Below are 18,543 nucleotides of genomic sequence, written 5' to 3'. Positions count from 1 at the left end.
ATGCATATATATCCTTCAGCTTTTTATTCTAATAATTTACCTACAGTTAATCAGAAATCTAGTTGCATCAGAATCATCAAATATGCCTTCCAGTTTCTGTCATTTTTTGCCATCTTCAAAATTGTATTTATAATCATTGGTTGGGTTTATTCTCCCAGGGAAATCTTGTTTTCGCTAGATAGGGGCTCCCGACAGAGCGGACAATGGCTCATCTGTTCGGCGCATTGCCTGCATACACACACATGGCCACATGGCATCAACACAACTAACTGAAGGCCGGACTCGAGACACACGACACAGTCGCGATCCACCACTCCCGAGTCTTCGAACTGAAGCGTTTGGGGACTCACTCCCGCTGCGCGGAACTCACTTAGCTGCAGCTCGCGTTTAGTGATCAGATCGTTGAGGTTAGCGGCAAGCTGTACGCGCTCCTCGGCTATGCTCATCATGTTGTAATTTTGTCGACGATCACGCTTCTCATATTCGCTAACAGTCAGTTCGTAAAGACGTTCCTCCACGTCGGCGACCTGCTCACGTAGTTGTCGCAGCATGCGTTCACGCCGGTCCCAGACACTGCCCAAATTCGGGCTCTCTTCCTGGGGTGACTCCTTTGGAGAGCCCGGCAAACCTCCTGGCTCCTTAGGTAGATCGACCTGTTCCAGTAGCGGACATCCTTCGGCCCGAATCGTGCATCCAAGCTGTCGCACCCCTTGTGGTAGGAAACTGAGCCGATTATCCGACACGTCGAGTGTTCGAAGGCAGCGGAGCTTGGCTACTGACGAGGGCAACTTCAATAACTGATTCGAGTGAACGTCTAGTGTGATGAGATTCATGAGACAGCCTATCGAATCGGGCAGTTTCTTCAGTTGGTTACATGACACGTCAAGAACGGTGAGAAGAACTAAGTCGCGGAGATCGGGCAACGCGGTGAGACAATTTTTCTGTAAAAGTAGCGACGTCTTGCGGAAAACGCGGCACTTGGCCGGCACGCCTGATGGCACCTCCGTTAAATGGCATTCACTCAGATCAAACACTGGCTCGGGTGTATTCTCAGCCAGGTAGAGTCTGCGCTGCAGCGCGGCCTGGTCCTGCTCAGACATTGTCGGCGTGGACTTTGTAGACCCTTTGAAGAGAAACATCGTTTTCGCGTCAACGAGCCACCGCAACGGTTCACCCACACAATGACGCCAGCAGCCTCTGGACACCAAGTATAGTAGGTAGGCGTGTTATATAACGAGGCAAACTTGGTCGAAACACCTCGATAGGAGTCCCAGTAAGAGGGACAATGCTGAGAGGTGTGGACTATGGTTAGACAGGTATGATACCCCACGTCACATATCAATCGCGGCACAGGGGCGTAATCGCTTTCTCACAGGCACCTGCAAAGAAATGCGGAGAAAAACGGAGCAGAACAGAGCAGCCTGAACAGATCGAGTGAACATTTCAGATAAATATCGAGCCAAGATGTATAGGAGCTTCTAGTTTTCTATAAACACTCCGATGCACATACAATTAGAAAATTGTTGGAATAAGCGAATATACGAAGCAGTCTTACGAATTGACCAGCATGCTATAATAGGCGCAAGACGTATTAAACTCAATAAAGGAAGCAAAACATTCAATTAAAAAATTAACAAAACAAAATGCCCTTACTTAATAATGATATAAATAGTAACTTGCACTTGGTATCGAGAGTCTGAATGACAACATGAAGTGAAATTAAATAACTTCTTGAAGATGATTACGCTTCCTACTTATCACATATTTCCCGTTGTAAGGTTTTTGAAGCTGAAATGTTTCAGTCTTTACAAAAAAAATTATTAAATTGCTTGTCCTTTAACTTCACTTACCACTGCCAATGAAGTTCTACTCACTCGATCGCTTACTACATGATACGCTAATGAAAACATATAAAATGTAAAGCTTGATCAAAATACTGAAATCAGTAAATCAATCAATAAATTGCGTATTTTCGTGAACAAAGGCTAATTTCATACCACATATATCGCCTGTAGTAGCAATGGTCCAGTAAATATTGGCGTTAGTTGCGTGGGATTGTAAGAAGCACAGGAAAAAGCACAGATTTTGTTGTACACGTGACAGCAAAAAGACGCATCCAGATCTAACGAGGTACGACTCTATTTTCGATTATCGAGAGTGATATTTGGAAAGGTCAAACATTTTTGTAGTCTAGGTATCCCCTGTTCTCGTATTCAAACTACTACAAACATCTTATGAGCTATAGTTGGTTACTAAACAAATACACCGAATTTTGTTGGGAGGCATGATCAACAAGGATCGGCGTTTATTACAAGATCACATGCTGCAAAAACCTCGGTCGGTCTAGAGGGTTTGACCATTCAAGCATCGCATAAGCGCACATGTAGCTCCACTATTGTATCCAGACGATATCTGTGAATCTATGTGTCATTTAGAAACGAGTATTCCCATAGTGTTTTGTGGCTGTCGAGTTCCACCCATTTCAGTGCGGCTCGGTCTGGTGCCTTGTATCCTTCTATCCACATATTTAAAACCCTTTTACTAAAATGCTTCCTGACGAAATAGACAATTATGATATTTTAAAATCGGATTTTCAAACAGGCAGTTGCCGCACTGCCTTTCGGGTCACTAGGTAATGTCAGGTGCCATGATTCTTAGCTGTGCGCACCTTGCCAGGTGAAGGCGGCCAACGTTGTCACTTTAGCTTCGATCCGTTTTGTGTATGATACTTTAAGAGTGAAGAATCGTACGTGGAAAGCCTTAGGTATTTTTTCGACGGAACATATCCGGACAGAGCAATCTGCCAATTCCGGACAACTGTATCTCTTACTTTTCTCGAGTGCTGTCCTGTCACTTAGTCCTTGCGATGCTTATCGGCATACTCTTTTAGCTTTCGCCACAGCTCCTGAGGCTCGTCAACACGTGGGATATCGTAGTTCTGTGCGGACAGAAGACGAAATAAATCAGACGAGAATCACATGAGTTGAGTGACTCTCAAAATTGTTTTATTATTCACTTAGTTACTATCTTAGCTACTAATTATCACGTAAGAAAAAAAGGCGTAAGTAGAGAATCTCTAAAGTAGCTAAGCTCCCAGATTTAGATTAAAAAAATACAGATTAAAGAAAATTTCGTCGGGTTACCTGAAATCAATCGTATTATGTCTTTGATCTAACAGAACGATAAAAACTTTATTGTTTAATTAACGTAATCATACGCGGTACGTCGATTTCACGTAGCTTATACTTCAACGATGTTCGTGCCGCACTGCACTAATGCGCTATAGAGCATCCAACATGCGAAAAGAAAACGGGCTTTTTATGATACAGAGGAAGATATTAAGTATTAAACACATGTTGCAAAGGGAATAATATGTGTAGGCTTAATGTAAGCGGGGGAACAAGCCCTCGTGTCTGTTTTAACGAGCAGCATTTTTCCAACATAAAGCTATAACAAGCCAGAACGTTTTAATTGCCTAACTCTAGTCAAGCCACCCTCAAAAGGTTTTCGGTAGTCTTTGGTAATGCACAATTTTGAAGCTGGTTGATCAAAGCGTTAATCGGCTGGGTTATCTACGTACCATCTTTACGGTGGTACATGGGAATTACCACTCTACGATCTCTCAATGAGGCCAATAAATTTTCCTGGCTATTTCGTACCTGTGTAATGTAAATCCCTGTGTAGGTCCCGAGTGCGAAGCTGATGAGAAACTTTATCATGATGCAACGCTAAAACCAAAAAAAAAAAAGAAACAATGTTATTGAATACAAAAATCATAGTATATATAATTAGCAGTGCTTTAGGAGTTTTATGCAATCATCGATATACCTTCTTACTAGTGAACTGACATAAAGTTGTACAATCAACTTAGAATGCATCTCTATGTCATAGGTTACGATTAATTGAAAAGGTTACTAATCTATTTGACATTTGTTCTACGATGCGTCTGTACCGAGTGGTGAATGGAGCTCAGTAATGATGCAAAAGATTCATATCTCGTAACCAAGTGCCCATTGCGTCCCGTATATAACCGTTATAGTGATGCGCTATGGATAGAGCTCTGTCTCATCTACACGGTAGTTAACCAGAAAATCATCTCTCCATGAGGCGCCAAAGAAAATAGTTCTCTGTTTATTGCATAATTCTCCGATTAAGTAAGGCACGCTCTAATTAAAATATATTAACGAGCCACGCTTAAATGACAACGCCATAGGGACTGTGCACCAATTTTTTCATGAAAAGGTGGCTTTATTTCACAATGGAACTGTTTGAAAACGATGTTTGTTTGCTTAAAATGATTTATTAATGCGGCCCATAACTTTTCTTATCTCGCAATTGACAAAACCGCAGACATTTTTGTCTTTTTCTTAGAACAAACGAAAAAGTAAACAGCAATGTATTCTAGTAAGCTGTTTGATTGAGCCTTACCCAGAAACACCCTTTGCAATCTTAACCGTTAGGTTTCCTTACCAGTGTAAGCGCTCACTAATTTAAATACGCAACGCGTGTCGGCCATGCTTTGCACCCATTTATAAAAATAAAAAAAAACAATGCAACTGTTACATAACATTTATTTGATTTGACTGTCCTAGATTCAAAGTCTAAAAATTACGAAAAACATTAGAAGGAGCACATAATTGCAATGATAACAATAGCACTCTTTTTTTTGTATCTTCTATAACATCGATAATATTAGGTAATGTATACGAGTTCGGCCTAAAGACGCACACCTGTAAGTCTAGTTGTTTTGAAACTCATTCGAGCCTTGAATGCTTACTGTTCAGTATAGGTAGCATATGCATATATTACCTTCACCTGTGCCAGATGATTAATTTCATCAACGCAGTGAGACAGACTCGCAAGCTTTAACCACTTTTTGCTAAAAAAAAAAAAAAAAACCCTGTACCAAGCAAAGATCGATCTTCCTGCGGCTTCTGACAAGCACCACAGACTCCTATCAACAGTAATGCTGAAATCAATGTTCATTGATATATCTGAGACCACTGTTCCCTGTAATTTTTTCACACTATTGTCATAATTCTTATTACTTTAAAACGTCTCTTAATTGAGATGCCCTACGACAATTCTGTATTCGTTTTACTAAATATAATCGAAGACGCAAACTGTTAGTTATTATCGCATAATATACTTATTTAAGCGCTTTAACCTTATTAGATCGCCAACACCGGCAAAGACAAGAATAGTGACAAGCTTTTGCAAGAAAATCTACTCGTCTGTGTTTCCAGAGTTAATAGTGGCGACAAAACGACAGCTGCTTTTGTTTATGTACGTACAGAAAGCAGTGTTGGAGAGTGAAGAAGGGTCGGCCAATCAACTTCACATGACGTAAACCTCTAGGACCGCCCTCGAAAACGTTACGTTACCCCCCACAAAGCTGACTCTTGGCTTTTTATTTTGCTAAAGTAATTATACTTGTACAACGGCAACACTCGATACCTTTCGAACTTTACTTTCAGTGAACATTATGATATTGCTTAGACAGGGCACCGCTCGTCGCCAATCAAAGGCGTAATCAAGCTTAAGCCTGCTTTTTTGCTACTAGCATTGGTTTTAGCAACACGGAATACAGACAGGATTATTGACTGTCTAGAATCTGCACATATTACTCCTTTGGATAACTGTATATTTTCTGTATACTGTATGTCCTTTTAATTTGGTAGCAAGTCTACGTGTATTAATTGATTTGCCTCTTTGTTGTCCAAAATGATTCGTCCCTTTATTAAGAATACTTATACATACGTTATCTCTCTCTGTATGTCTTTTTTTTACCAAAATACAAATTTCGCGATGATTCAGAGCCAATCTGTTTGCTTACAGAACTTAGAGATATGTGAGGTGGTCTAGGTTCGAAACCAGGCGTAGGTACACAGTTTGTTTGTGCCGGCAAAAGCCAGACTTCTAAAGTGATCTTAACTATGACAGAGTCAGCATTCGTAACATTGGCCAAACACACTATAAAATTGGTGCAAAATATATCACCAAGGTATAGCAGCGAAGAAAAAGTATGAACTTCTGTGCAACATAAAAATCACTGTTTAATATCATTGAAACAGTGGGATCCTTTGCACTTGTGCGACTTTATAACACCAACTAGAGAAACTACCTGTCATCGGGCAATCCGACCGCTGGATATGTATTTCTCAAGGTCCGTCAGCAATAGCCCACGATCGCGTTTTCTTCCTGCCAGTAAGACCCAATTCAGGTATCTCCAGGGGAACGTTTATGCTAGCATTTCTATCCATGCGACAGTAATTGAGTGCTCCTAATCCAGGCAGGTATGCACTCTAGACTAACGAAGATGGATGACAATGACACAGCAAGTGTACATACGCTATAGACAATCAACTTGGTCTAAACGTATGTAGCTGGCATTCGGTGCAGGCGGCACTGTTTAATTGCATACCACACAAACAACAAAAAACACGAATGTATAGCGCCATTACATGTTTATACACTATTTTTCATATTGGAAGAGTTTTAAGATAATTTTTAGTTAAAATATCTGTTAGAAGTTAAAAATAAATGGGTCTGCTAAATAACAGATGGCTCTTGATTGACTTGAATAAAGCTCAATTGACTCATGTCCAAATGACGGTACGCGATTCAAAAAATTGTCAGCAACACCGGTTGTTGTTGATTATCAGAGAAAGCAACTGATCACGCAGCTGCCCTGCTCATGATAAGCGATCGGAGTGATCTGAGTAGCAGAACATGCTCGATGCAAATTGCGCATTTTCGTATGGGAGGTCACCATCATCACTGTATTGGACGGTGAGTAAGTAGCATCGCACAGCTGATCGATATTGGGTTGATTGAGTCTATGACAACGTCGGTGATGACGACCTAAAGTAGATGCACGAATTTATAACGAAAAGAAAAGAGACAGCGTTTTACGTAGAGGTGTCACCGCTGCAATGGTTTGTACACATGCACACAAAGGGTTATTCAAGGACTGTCATTGTGAATCGTATATTTAACCTACAACATATCATTCAGTGTGAAGATACACTCACCTTAAAACTTGTCGACTGCAGTATTCACTACAGTGTCATATAGTAGTAACACCAGGATCACAAAACGACAGCCCTGCGTAAAAAAAGGTGTAAGTTCTCTATAAGCTGCCTGCTAGTTACGAAGTGGATGAATGCATTCGTGTTTGGGGGTGCTGGAGACAACGCGGCGTTTCAGGTGATTCAAAATGGGAATCAACGATGATGCATACAAGTAAATAGGTTGCTTATTTTTTACTGGTCTTGCAATTGAATATGCTGTCAATTGATTTTCTTCAAAACTATTGCTTACGAAGAAAAGCATTTGTATCACAGTCAGTGTTTTGAGAGTTTACCACGTGTGAGAAACAGAAGCCTGTGCGGAAAACAGAATTCGGTTCTGGCGATTTCAGTAGACGATATTCAAAACTAAGGTTTCTCAATAACGGTTACCAAAAGCGCGATGAAAATGAGAGATGGTTGAGCTTAATTTAATAAAAGTTTACAAGTGCCCGGAAGCCAGCCGTTTGAAGTAATGCCCAATGGTTTAAGTACCAAACGTAAAACAGCGACAAAATATTAGGACGACTCTGCAAGAATGTCAGTCTCCGAAAGACATGGGAAATTATCGGCGACACACTGTATTTATAAGAACGGCTACGCGTGAAAATATCTCACTTATAAGATACTAAATAATTAAGACTGAGAACTGCGGAGATTCTCAGACCTGCCAAAACGTAATATGTAGCCCGAACTCAAGTACAGTTTTTTAGCCAGCTGAGCCGTTTTTCCTATCATTCAAGAATTGGGTTCATCTCAGTGAAGGCGTAAAGCTTGCGTGCTACTCTTCGACAATGATGCGCATACTTCGATTTCTCACTCTAACGCAATAGATATTTCAGTAAAAGTTTATACTTCATACTTTCAAGTTACCTGTATTGAAAGAAAACGAAAAGTGTTGTGGGAAACACATTTTTACATTGTAGAACAGCACAATCCACCGTCACGAATTCAAATTACCGCTAAGCCTTAGAAGCTATAAAAACTCAGTGGATGGCATTTCTCATAATGATGTGAAGCTGGGAATGTTTAAGCGAACATGGGCAATAACTGCTGTTATTTTTTACATTAACTAAAATAAAGTGAGATAGCTGTAAGTGGTCAAAACAAGAAGAGTGCATCAAATAAGTACCGACAACGAATCGTTAGCACTAGAAAACATTTGGCACTCACGTATGTCTTTATGGTAATAATATCCCATGCATCAATTTAGCTTAAGTAGGCTAGCTATAAACACAGGCTCATATTGACTGATTTATTAACATAGTGTAATTTAATATAATTACGTGTTATATAGTAGTACTAACATATTATTTTCAATCCACCCTCTCTATGGGAGCGTACATTTTTTTAAGGTTATCTAACGCAAATGGTCCATCCAGACTAGGCAGAACTTGATCAGTAAGCTTTTGTTACCTCTGAAACCATTTTCCCTCTTAAGCTTCACTATCAAAGTAAAGTTTCAGTTAACTATAGTACGAGCCCACCAGTACATTTAAAAAAATGTTTCGAGTTTTTCGTCCGGAATTACCGTTAATTATCGCTTGAAACGTCTGACTTCTTTTTGCACGAAGCGAAGCATATCTCCGCTCAGTTTAAAATCTAGGCCAGAGCGTGCTCCTAGGTTCAGCAGGCGAACATGTTACAAGTGCACCACCATGGGGATGAAACATGCACATCTAATATTTTTTGCCGTCGCGCGCGGGACAACTCTGCCCATTCCGATATCCGCGTTTTAGAAGGACCAACTCCATAACAGTGGCATGCACGGATTCGACGAGAAGGAGCCTATGAAGCACAACATTCCATGCATATTGTTGATAGGAGATTATTAATGTAACGGAACGCCAGTCAGAAAATATTTGCATGGTTGGATCACGACATCAATTCTTGTATTTCTGTTATCTTGAATCCAGAAGAAATCCAGGCTTTCAATGCCACCACCGGTAAGTTGAGAAGAAAAAAGCACCTAAACTTCAAAAGGCAGGTAGTGTTAGAGCTTACAAATAAAAGACACGCCATATATGAATAATAAGCATTACATATAATATGTTATATTAACCTAAGGATGATTTGTTTTCGGTAGTATCTTGAAGATATGCCATGACCTCTTGAAAACTTAAGCGGCAGTGTGAGTCGTTAGATTTCTGTATGTGGCGCAAACGGTTTTTCAAGTGTTCGTTCGGCATCTATTTTTAGAGTTGCGTCTTGACAGCGTTAGTACTGGAATGAAGGACTAACGCCATTAAGATATACAATATTAATATAATTTTATCTAATTGTGACGTTTGCTTTATTCCAATGTATCCAATATATCATCTTACCTATGTTTCCTTCCTGTATAGCATAGGCAAGGAAGTCTAATATCATCAACTAATCATTGACCAAGCTATTGTTTATACTGATACCATCTATCTTAGTAAAGCACCATTTATTTTTCTCTCAAGATCCGTTTCTGCCAAACGAGAGTGCCATAAAACTTCACGTTCCTAAAATACCCATTTTGTCTTTGCCTTAATTTCAGATGGACGCCTTGGATAGCTATCGGGAAGCATACGAGCCACAGGAGCAATGGATCTTGCGGCGATCATTTCTTGAACGTAACTGGGACGATTTTCCGCCGGAACGGCGGACGCGTCTTCTTGCGCTTGCTCAGTGTTTTCAGAATATGCATATTCTTGGGTGTTCGTATTCGGCCCGTGTCATGGACGAGGTTAACCGCATGTCCGTAGGACTCGTTGAGGAAAAGGAAAAGACGAAGGGTCTGCCGTTTGCAAAGATAAACTTTGTTAAGGCTGCGCCACTAAGCGTCAATGACGCAACTTCACCGTTGGACGCCGAGGACGACGATGATAGCAACGAAGAAGATTTATGTGAGGATGAAGTAGAGAAAACGATCCAAAAATCAAATAAGACTCAGGGACTGAGTGTCAAAAATAACAACATTTCACAGCGTTTAAAAGAGAGTGACGACGATAATGACAGTGAAGATGATAGACCCAAGTTAGGCTTTGGGATTAGCGCCATTCCAAGATCCAAGGACGATGCGTGGAATCATAACGTTCCTGCCACTAGTGATATGCATTCGAATCCTAAGAGCTTTGTTTTTGGGAAGACAACTTATGAGAGGAAGCTGGGCTTCGTTAAGTCCGCGTCACAAGAGCAGTTAGCTGGAGGCGAATTTCAGTTTGGTGTTCCCTTCAAGTCCATTCTCTCTGCCTCAAAGAAAGCGGGAGATTTCGTCTTCGGAAATAAGGACCCGTCAGTTGACAACAGTAATGCGTCCGCTTCGACCCAAAACACTTTCCAGTTTGGTACAGGAAAAAAGGATTATGCCATACGCCTGGGCTTCGTTAAGTCGAGTACGGTAGGCGAGCGAAGAAAGTCAGATGATCTGAATAGACACATGGAATCAACATCATTAGACGAAGGACCTGGCCGGAAAAGTCCTAGATGGGAAAGAAATTTTCCTATGCCATTCAATGCTCAGCTTTCACTGCTAAACGATCTTAGGATGCAGCTGAAGGAGGTTCGGCCTTCGCTTCGCAAGGCCCGCGTGGAGTTTGTGATGCTGCAAGTAAACATGGCCGTTACGGCGTCAGGGTGGAAACTCGAAATCACGAATGGAAAGCAGACAGTTGTTAAGCTTCACGGAGTACAAATTGCCTCTGGCTTAGATGAACCATCGGCATATGAGAATTTCATTGAAAAAGTGTTTGACCCCCGACAGTGGAGAATCACGCAACGAGACATCGACCTTGTCTTGGAAGTTGGTCTTTCAGTGACGAACACGCTTGGGCAAGACAAAATATGTAGACAGAGTTTAAATGAAGCAGGAAGTTCGCAGGCAGGTGCATGGCTGCCATCAGTAAATACCCGTCATGTATACAGCCAAATCATTAGAAACCTTATTGAGGTGCGAAATACAATTTGGACGCCCAATTTCAAAAGTAAAGTAGCAATGTTCGGAGGTGCTTCAGCTGATGTACAATCTGCTCTCAATATGGCATTCCAGTTGACAAAGTTAAAACCAGTTCGGGACGCGATAGTTCCGGGGACTTTCCTTAAGCCCGAATTTAACACTTTCAACCAAACCACCACATGTCTTTTAACTTTCCATGGCGTAATTTTAGCAGAAGCAGTCGGAAAATCAAAGAATCACGCCAAGCTCACCACAGCGAAAAAACTTTATGAGATCCTTGAAAGTCGAATGAAGTTCGAAATTATTGAAAGAGATGGTCGAAACTGGTTGAAAACATCTGGCAGCGGTCAACAGGACCGGCGAGCTCAGGCTCTTCCTGAGCAGGGAATGCCTGTGATAAATGCAACGATCAGATCGGAGTACAGAGACTTGTTCCTTATACGACCTGCCAGAGCCAGCGCGGATCTGCAAGCCCTTATAGCAATATTCGCGTCAGCCAACGGACTGGCTCTGAGTTTTGAGTCTGATGCTATGATCAGAAAGGGGGTAACTGTACAGATTTGTCGACTTACTCTGCCTACAGAATCCCCGCTTAAATTCGAGGGAAGTGGTGAAACGAAGCAAGTCGCTAGGCGTGCTTGCATTCGAGCGGCCCTCGAAGAACTAATTCGTAATTGCTTCACTATAGATATCAAGCAAGCAATAGCTGAAGGCGCTCAGGAGTTTAACAAAGACACGATGGCACTTGACCTCGAAAGTCAAGCCGTCCAGGAAGACTTGGGCCGTCAACTCGATGAAGACAACGTAGGTTATCGGCTACTACGGAACATGGGTTGGCAGGGAGGCGGCCTCGGCCATGGTACAGGTCTTATCGAGCCTGTCATGCTTAAAGATAGCGCTGGCGGGCGAGGTCTTGGCTACGAGGGTGCAAGCGCTGTGAGCAAACGCTTCAAGACCCATGTTGCGTCCACTCTCAGAGTCTTTTTGCGTGAAACCGACGTCTTTGATGAGCTGAAATTCAGCCCGTCATTCTCCAGCGTGGAGAGAAAAGAGATACATACAATTGCAAGAAGACTTGGTAAGTAACACGACCACTTATCATTGCAATGTAAGGCGTTATCATATTATGTGTGTAAAAAGTAATACGTTGTTAGGATTTAAATAAACCATGCCTGGCTCGTCGTACTATTGCGTTGCTTAGCTTCAATAAATAGGCATTTTTCAGAAGATATTTATCAGCGTCCCTATACCTTTAGTGAAATTTATGAATTACTTTGTTTATCATTGTTGCTTGTTTTTATTTGATTTCAGGATTAAAGAGCAAAAGTCAGAATCGGCCTGAGGGTCGAGTGCTTTGCATATCGCATAATACTGATTGGCGAATGATTCTCAATCGTCTAAAACAAACCGGGAGTTTAGGAAAATATGCATTGCTTCCACCGAATTCGTGGACTCCCCCCACATCTTGAACACAAGTTAGCGGTATAGTTAACTGCGATATAGTGAGACTAAACCCTTTCCGCAGTCGTTTTCGTGAAAAAATCTTCATTGGAATTGCAATTATTGCTCAGAATGTTGACGTTTTACGAGTTCATGGCGACCTTGATTGGCTCCGCCCGCTAGAAAGGGTACATCGTACAAAAACCTTTTTTTCCTGACGATGCAGCTATATAACCGATCGTGAAGGATCTTTCGTCTGTTCATTCGTCCACCTAATGACAGGATTAGCACTTGCCGTGGGTTAGGAGTGTTATCCCGAATGAAGGAAGTGCTATCCTCGAAGCAGCCGTGGCACTTTTGAAAACAAGAAACTGTACTTGTTTTGCGCTCCAATTTCAGGAAGAATCTCTCATAGAAATGGTGACCATCATGGAATGCGTACAATTAAAAAGTCCACGAGTGGAAGGCTTTGATGGTGTTCTCGACTGCATTAAAAAGGACAATACACCAAGATAGCACGACCTGCTAATGGGGTTTATGGTGATACTCGTAACTTTTCGTAATCTTGACACTTGTTGCCGACGTGTTTAGCCAGAGACAAAAAGCAGAATTTCGGCTAAGCCGCCTCTACTTTGATATATTGGCATATACGAAAATAAAATTAATTAATGCAATATTAATCCTATTGAAAATGCGCGATTAACCCTATTAAACAAAACACACTGTCCTCCACATTTATAGTGACCCTGATAGTTTCCTATGATTACTGAAAAATGGACGAAACAATACGACCAAATCATAGTGTAGATTCCGGCATCTATGTCACGTTATAGCAAATTAGAACGTAAAAACTTCATAGGAACAATGGGCATCGAAAACCAACGTCGTCGACTCTGTATGAGTGTGTGTGTGAATGTGTATAGTGTGTGTATGTGCAGCATTTGTACTATAAGATCAGTTGAATGTATAAATATTAAGTTAAACGCAAAAGAGCAATGTATGTTTAAATCTACACAGTACTGTTAGAATGAGGTCCTAAATTACAAAACTGTTTCATTTTTAATTAAGAAAAAAAGACAACAGTACGTGCTATTACGATCTATCTCATGACCCAAATAGCCTTCAGTAATACTACGAGGGACTTCTGTAAATGGTCGCATAAAAATAGTTAAATTTCTTACAAGGCTATACACTCGTTGCGTTCTTAGAACTTGCTATTCCCATCTCGATATTAATATCACCTTAAAAATAGCTCATAGATGTCTTTAATACATAACTTTTAATACTTACTTTTAAGCGTATGTAAATTGATGATAAATTTCGGTTATTGAGACAAACACGTAGCAACTTTATCTCAGAATATGAATATATAACCAAGGTGACACTGTGTGTGTGAGTGAGTGAGGTTCTATGGCAAAATAACTATAATTGAAGCAATAGTAACCAACTATAAAACTACACTGCTATTCCCCTAAATGTCTTCCTCTATTCGCATGACTATTATAGCCGCATGACACAAAGCCTAAAAAAAGGGCTGACATTAAGGAAATTTAAAAAAAATTATCAATTATCTTGATCAATGATGACTAAGAAGAAGGACCTGGTAGAGTCATATTGTATATCCGGATCATGCTTTTATTTTGTATGTTGTTCATTGTTACATCAGCCTATACGTAGATGTCTTACATTGTCATTAACAGATAACGAAATTAGCACATCATTCAGCAATAATTCCACAAAAGCTTAAAAATTACAAAAAAAGATCTACTAAATCAATGCAATTGCAAAACGGTTCAAGAACCTTCGCATCAACAGTAATTCGTTCAAAACTGAAATTCCAATATACAACAGCTAGCTATGTTTTGCGTTCTATTTCAATGTGGTTTGCGCTTGGAATCCTGCCTATAGCTCGATATTGCCCATCTCTTCAGCATTTACAAATTTTCTGTAATGAATTTAGATGCAAGTAGCATTAATAGTAATAATAACAAGAGGAAGAGAGAGAGAGAGATATCAGTGCCAAAGTTATGTTCTTTAGCAAGCGAAAACAATAACATGTTTAATAATAGTAGTAAAAATTGTCATTCCAGTTTTATCCCGATCGTATGACTTTTAACTTCAAATACCGCGTCAGCCAAACATTGCTCTCTTCTAAACCCTAAACGTCTCGAAAAATTCTCTCTTATGAGACGAAAATGTTGGTGGAGATCGTATTCATTAGATCGTGTTGCTAGCGTTTTACACTTAATCTGTCATACCGCCCATTTCTGTATTCACCTAGTATAATAGCACCGCAAAGCACGTTAAAAGGTTCACTCGGAACTCCTGCTTTCGGACACAATTGTCGGTAGAGCTGTCGTCTACGAAAATCGAAATATAACATAAAATCATATTTGGAGCTCCATACAAACAAACAAGTGGAGTACGCAGGTTATAAAACATATATAGTCTATTTGCTAGTATCGCAATCAATGAACGTTTCATGGCACCATATCTGAACACCTGTAAAATCATCCTAGCATTCACTGATTCAGAAATCTTCACAAGCTTCCTTGATATATCTTGCTGCCATGCTAGAATATATAATGCGATACTAGTTTTATGGTAATAAGGAATGAGTGATACCGCTAGGTCCAATAATATGGAAAAGGAAGAATCATTTTTTAAAATCATATGTTTCGCACACATGTGTGCGAAGTACAGGAATGAACTTGAAGCCGTTGTAGAGTTACACAACTGCAACAGGTTAATCGTGTCGAGTTGAAAACGCGCTAGTAACTGTCAATATATTTGTTCTTGGTATCATGTAAATTTCGCAAGGACTATTTAAGTTTAATCGCCGCCCTGAAGCATCCGCCATTTCAATAGATGTATGCAATCAGTCAGTTATAAGTTCTATAAATCAGGTTTACTTGGCATTGCGGAACTCTTTACTCCGTTTCGTCGCTACCTCAATTGCATCCATAAATCCTGCCCGTATGCCAGCTTTTTCCAGGGCGTATATTCCCGCGATGGTTGTTCCATTTGGCGAGCACACAGCATCCTTTAGCTCGGCAGGATGTTTTCCCGTTCCACGAATCATCGCGGCAGCTCCCTCAACGGTACACGCTGCTAGCTCCGTGGCGAGTTCGCGTGGCAGGCCCATTGCTACACCACCATCCGAGAGCGCTTCGACAACGAGACAAATAAACGCTGGGCCACTTCCGGCCAATGCACAAATTGCGTCCAATTGCGACTCGGGAACGGTGTACACAATCAAACAGCTGGGCGTCAATAACTCGATTGCCAACTGTGTATCCTCCACTGGGACGCCGACTCCAGGCGATAGACAGCATACGCCCTTTGCTACCTGCATGGGCGTATTCGGCACACAACGGATCACGCGAATTCCTTGACCGAGAAGACGGTACAAGCGTTCAAGGGAAACACCAGCCATCACGCTGATCACGAGCTGGCTCGTACGTTGTCTCCATTCGACCTGTAGTGTAGACGGAAGTACAGCCTATCCTATGAGCTAGTGCTATATCAAATGACTCCTTATATATAAGGACTCTTTATATGAGACTTTATATGTAATGAACTATAGGTTTTAGTACATGCGAACTTTCAAAGTTTCGTCCAATCCGTATTGTTATTCAAATAAATGCTGCTCTAATATGGACCAATGAATAACTTCAACAATTTGTTGAAGCTCAAACTTGAATACAGGCGGTGGGAATTGACTTAAGTTAACGGAAGTCTGTTCCTAAAGCTGAACATATAATTATTTGATAGCGCCTTAAATAGGAAAATGTAGCCATAGTAGCAATGAATCACATTATAAGTAGGTAAACTTACTTCTCGGAAAGCGATATCACATTGAGCTGGTTTGATACAGAGAAAGACCACGTCGCACGTAGTAACAATAACATTATTATCATGCGAGGTGCGACAGCCTAGCTGTTCGAAGAAGGCTAAATTGCGGTCAGTAGGAGCTGAAACGACGATATGCTTTGCTGGATAGGAACCCAACAAGCCTTTGACAATTGCCTGGGCCATATTGCCCGCACCGATAAATCCAATTTTCATCTCGAAACTTCGGGCAACCATAAAAACAACGAAGTGGCGTTCAAAGCAGATCAGTTTCACACGATTTCTGTAATACTAAAGTTGCTAGGACAGCTAACGTCAAAATTAATTCTATACTCAGTAAATTCTCCTTAGTTATTTGTGCGGTTCCTTTTCAAGGATACCAATCCACTGTTATAAAAGATATTCAGTGGTAAACTGCCAGTCACGGAAATATAATTTTAATAAAGCTCTGTGAAACAAATAGAAATTCACTTAGTTTCCTGATCACTATGTGCCGCGTTAATCATTAGATCATCACCACGGATCGTCGACAAAATGGCCCAACCCATATTATCTTCTTCCTGTAATCAATTCGTATAACCTTTTTGAGTAAATTTCCTTATTCACAACAAGTTATATAGAACTTTAGTGCTGTTAGAACTTCTTCGCACGCTATTAATTTCATATTTAAGAATCAATATGCGTTCTTCGCATTATACACATGTTTACGTAATAACACAGTGCATTTTGTCTGATCCTGGATTGGACGGACGGTATAGTTTCAACCAGTATGTCATCGTGCAAAGATTCGTGCAGAATTACCGATTTTGTTAAAGGTGCTTCTGATTTACGTAAAACTCGCACTATGCAATTTCACAGCATAATTGGGCTTTGGCTTGTTATCAGGCAACGCCTGAAGTTTTCTATCGTAACAACAGTGAACACTTTGCACGGACAAACGTTTCCAAATTAGATTATTCAATATTATGTTATTATGGCTAAGCAATGATCCTCTCCCTTCAAACTTACAGTCAGTAGCACTCAGAATAATCTACAATATTTAGCTATTTTAATCGTTCTATTTGTGATCATAGTTCACGCATGGTGCTCACGATATACAAGAGGAGCGCGATTCCGAGACTGTGCAACCACAATGGAGCCAGCGGCACTCCCTTAATATTCGCTGCTTTACATAGAAGGTTAACTACAAAAGTAAAAATTATTTTAGGATAAAAAAAAGTTAAAATGGCGTTTTTGACGCAAAGCTTGGATTTTTCAAAGTATTACGTTAGCTGGTTGTGCGTGGCATCATCCTCGCGCTAATATTTATAATAATCATTCTTTATCACAAGCCGTCTACGCCATAATGAATTTTCTATGCTTACCTGGCTAAATGTTTTGAGATTTTATGTTTGGTACCGCCGTTGGGAATCCATCAGATAGTGAACGAAACGTACTGTGTCCACGCTCAGATTCAAGCCTAGATCATCACGTGTTTGTGACAGCTTAGTACGTAACTTGTTTGCCTGCTATCTTTCGTTTCGTGCTAGCCCTCTAATACAATGCCTAGCGGTGGTGCAGGACGTAAATTTCGATACATTTGGTTTTCCTGACTGTAGGTAAAAAACGCGTGCCGTAAAGCGATGAGGATATTGCACGGTCTCGTATTTACATAACTGATTGTAAAACGTTTTTATGCGATAAAGACAATGTTTGTGAACGGTTTCGGTTTTTTTTTATAAAGGCATGGCTACCGTCATGCCTAGAATAAATATAGCACTGAGTAAATCATATTATAGTGTGAGATAGGTAAATAGAAGCTGTTTGAACCTCCGTACTTTTATAAAATAAAGCTGAATTTAAGGGGATTTCCGTAAGCTTAAACAAAGCGAGAGTACAAACATAGATATGGAATTTGAATTTTAAAGTGACATTTTGTTCCCTTGTGTATGCAAACCCTTATTATAGGTCATCATATTAGCTCACATAGGTTTTAAATAACGATGAGCCGTTTCGTATTCTATTGCCTCACACAAATTATTTAGATTTCATAAAAAGTAACGGTAAATAAAACAAGGAATATTTGCGTGCGATACTCGTAACTTTTATTAAAAACGATATATGTTAAAACTACAAAACAAAAATATATTGGATCTTAATCTAACACTATCTGTGTCACGAACTATGTTTTTTTTGTGTTAAACTGTGACAAAGTTCACTTATTTAATCAACAACATACTTGATTTGTATATACATATTTACATATACATTTTATTGAGA

The 18,543-nt window shown here is 40.3% G+C and overlaps 3 protein-coding genes across 10 annotated transcripts; 1 reads left to right on the top strand and 2 right to left on the bottom strand.

The window, feature by feature from the left end:
- Window positions 1–6: 6 nt before the first annotated feature.
- On the bottom strand, window positions 7–7,177 carry LOC111268230 (uncharacterized). 4 transcript variants are annotated; one of them, XM_086971599.1, is made up of 6 exons: window positions 7,035–7,171; window positions 6,620–6,864; window positions 6,125–6,408; window positions 3,660–3,728; window positions 2,831–2,938; window positions 7–1,379 (listed from the first exon to the last, which is right to left on the bottom strand). In XM_086971599.1, exon 6 carries the CDS (start codon window positions 1,137–1,139, stop codon window positions 147–149), a length of 993 nt encoding a protein of 330 aa, XP_086827725.1. In that variant the 5' UTR covers window positions 1,140–1,379; window positions 2,831–2,938; window positions 3,660–3,728; window positions 6,125–6,408; window positions 6,620–6,864; window positions 7,035–7,171; the 3' UTR covers window positions 7–146. The 4 variants fall into 4 exon arrangements, with proteins under 4 accessions (XP_086827725.1, XP_086827726.1, XP_086827724.1 ...); XM_086971600.1 differs by having other exon boundaries at window positions 6,646–6,864; XM_086971598.1 differs by lacking the exon at window positions 6,620–6,864 and having other exon boundaries at window positions 7,035–7,173.
- Window positions 7,178–8,812: 1,635 nt separating this feature from the next.
- Window positions 8,813–14,290, top strand: LOC111268224 (uncharacterized). 2 transcript variants are annotated; one of them, XM_022847073.2, is made up of 4 exons: window positions 8,813–9,016; window positions 9,595–12,070; window positions 12,304–12,467; window positions 12,832–14,290. In XM_022847073.2, the coding sequence occupies exons 1-3, from the start codon at window positions 9,005–9,007 to the stop codon at window positions 12,459–12,461; spliced, it is 2,646 nt and encodes an 881-aa protein (XP_022702808.1). In that variant the 5' UTR covers window positions 8,813–9,004; the 3' UTR covers window positions 12,462–12,467; window positions 12,832–14,290. The 2 variants fall into 2 exon arrangements, with proteins under 2 accessions (XP_022702808.1, XP_022702807.1); XM_022847072.2 differs by having other exon boundaries at window positions 12,304–14,290.
- LOC111268228 (pyrroline-5-carboxylate reductase 3) lies at window positions 14,042–17,730 on the bottom strand. 4 transcript variants are annotated; one of them, XM_022847081.1, is made up of 4 exons: window positions 17,649–17,730; window positions 16,756–16,844; window positions 16,270–16,507; window positions 14,042–15,910 (listed from the first exon to the last, which is right to left on the bottom strand). In XM_022847081.1, exons 2-4 carry the CDS (start codon window positions 16,830–16,832, stop codon window positions 15,341–15,343), a joined length of 885 nt encoding a protein of 294 aa, XP_022702816.1. In that variant the 5' UTR covers window positions 16,833–16,844; window positions 17,649–17,730; the 3' UTR covers window positions 14,042–15,340. The 4 variants fall into 4 exon arrangements, with proteins under 4 accessions (XP_022702816.1, XP_022702815.1, XP_022702814.1 ...); XM_022847080.2 differs by lacking the exon at window positions 17,649–17,730 and adding an exon at window positions 17,086–17,452; XM_022847079.2 differs by lacking the exon at window positions 17,649–17,730 and adding an exon at window positions 17,293–17,451.
- Between the last annotated feature and the right edge of the window lie 813 nt (window positions 17,731–18,543).

The sequence above is a fragment of the Varroa jacobsoni genome, unplaced genomic scaffold (genome assembly GCF_002532875.2).
Source record: "Varroa jacobsoni isolate VJ856 unplaced genomic scaffold, vjacob_1.0 scaffold_1266, whole genome shotgun sequence".
Taxonomy (NCBI): domain Eukaryota; kingdom Metazoa; phylum Arthropoda; class Arachnida; order Mesostigmata; family Varroidae; genus Varroa; species Varroa jacobsoni.
This window is presented reverse-complemented; position numbering and strand designations above follow the sequence as displayed.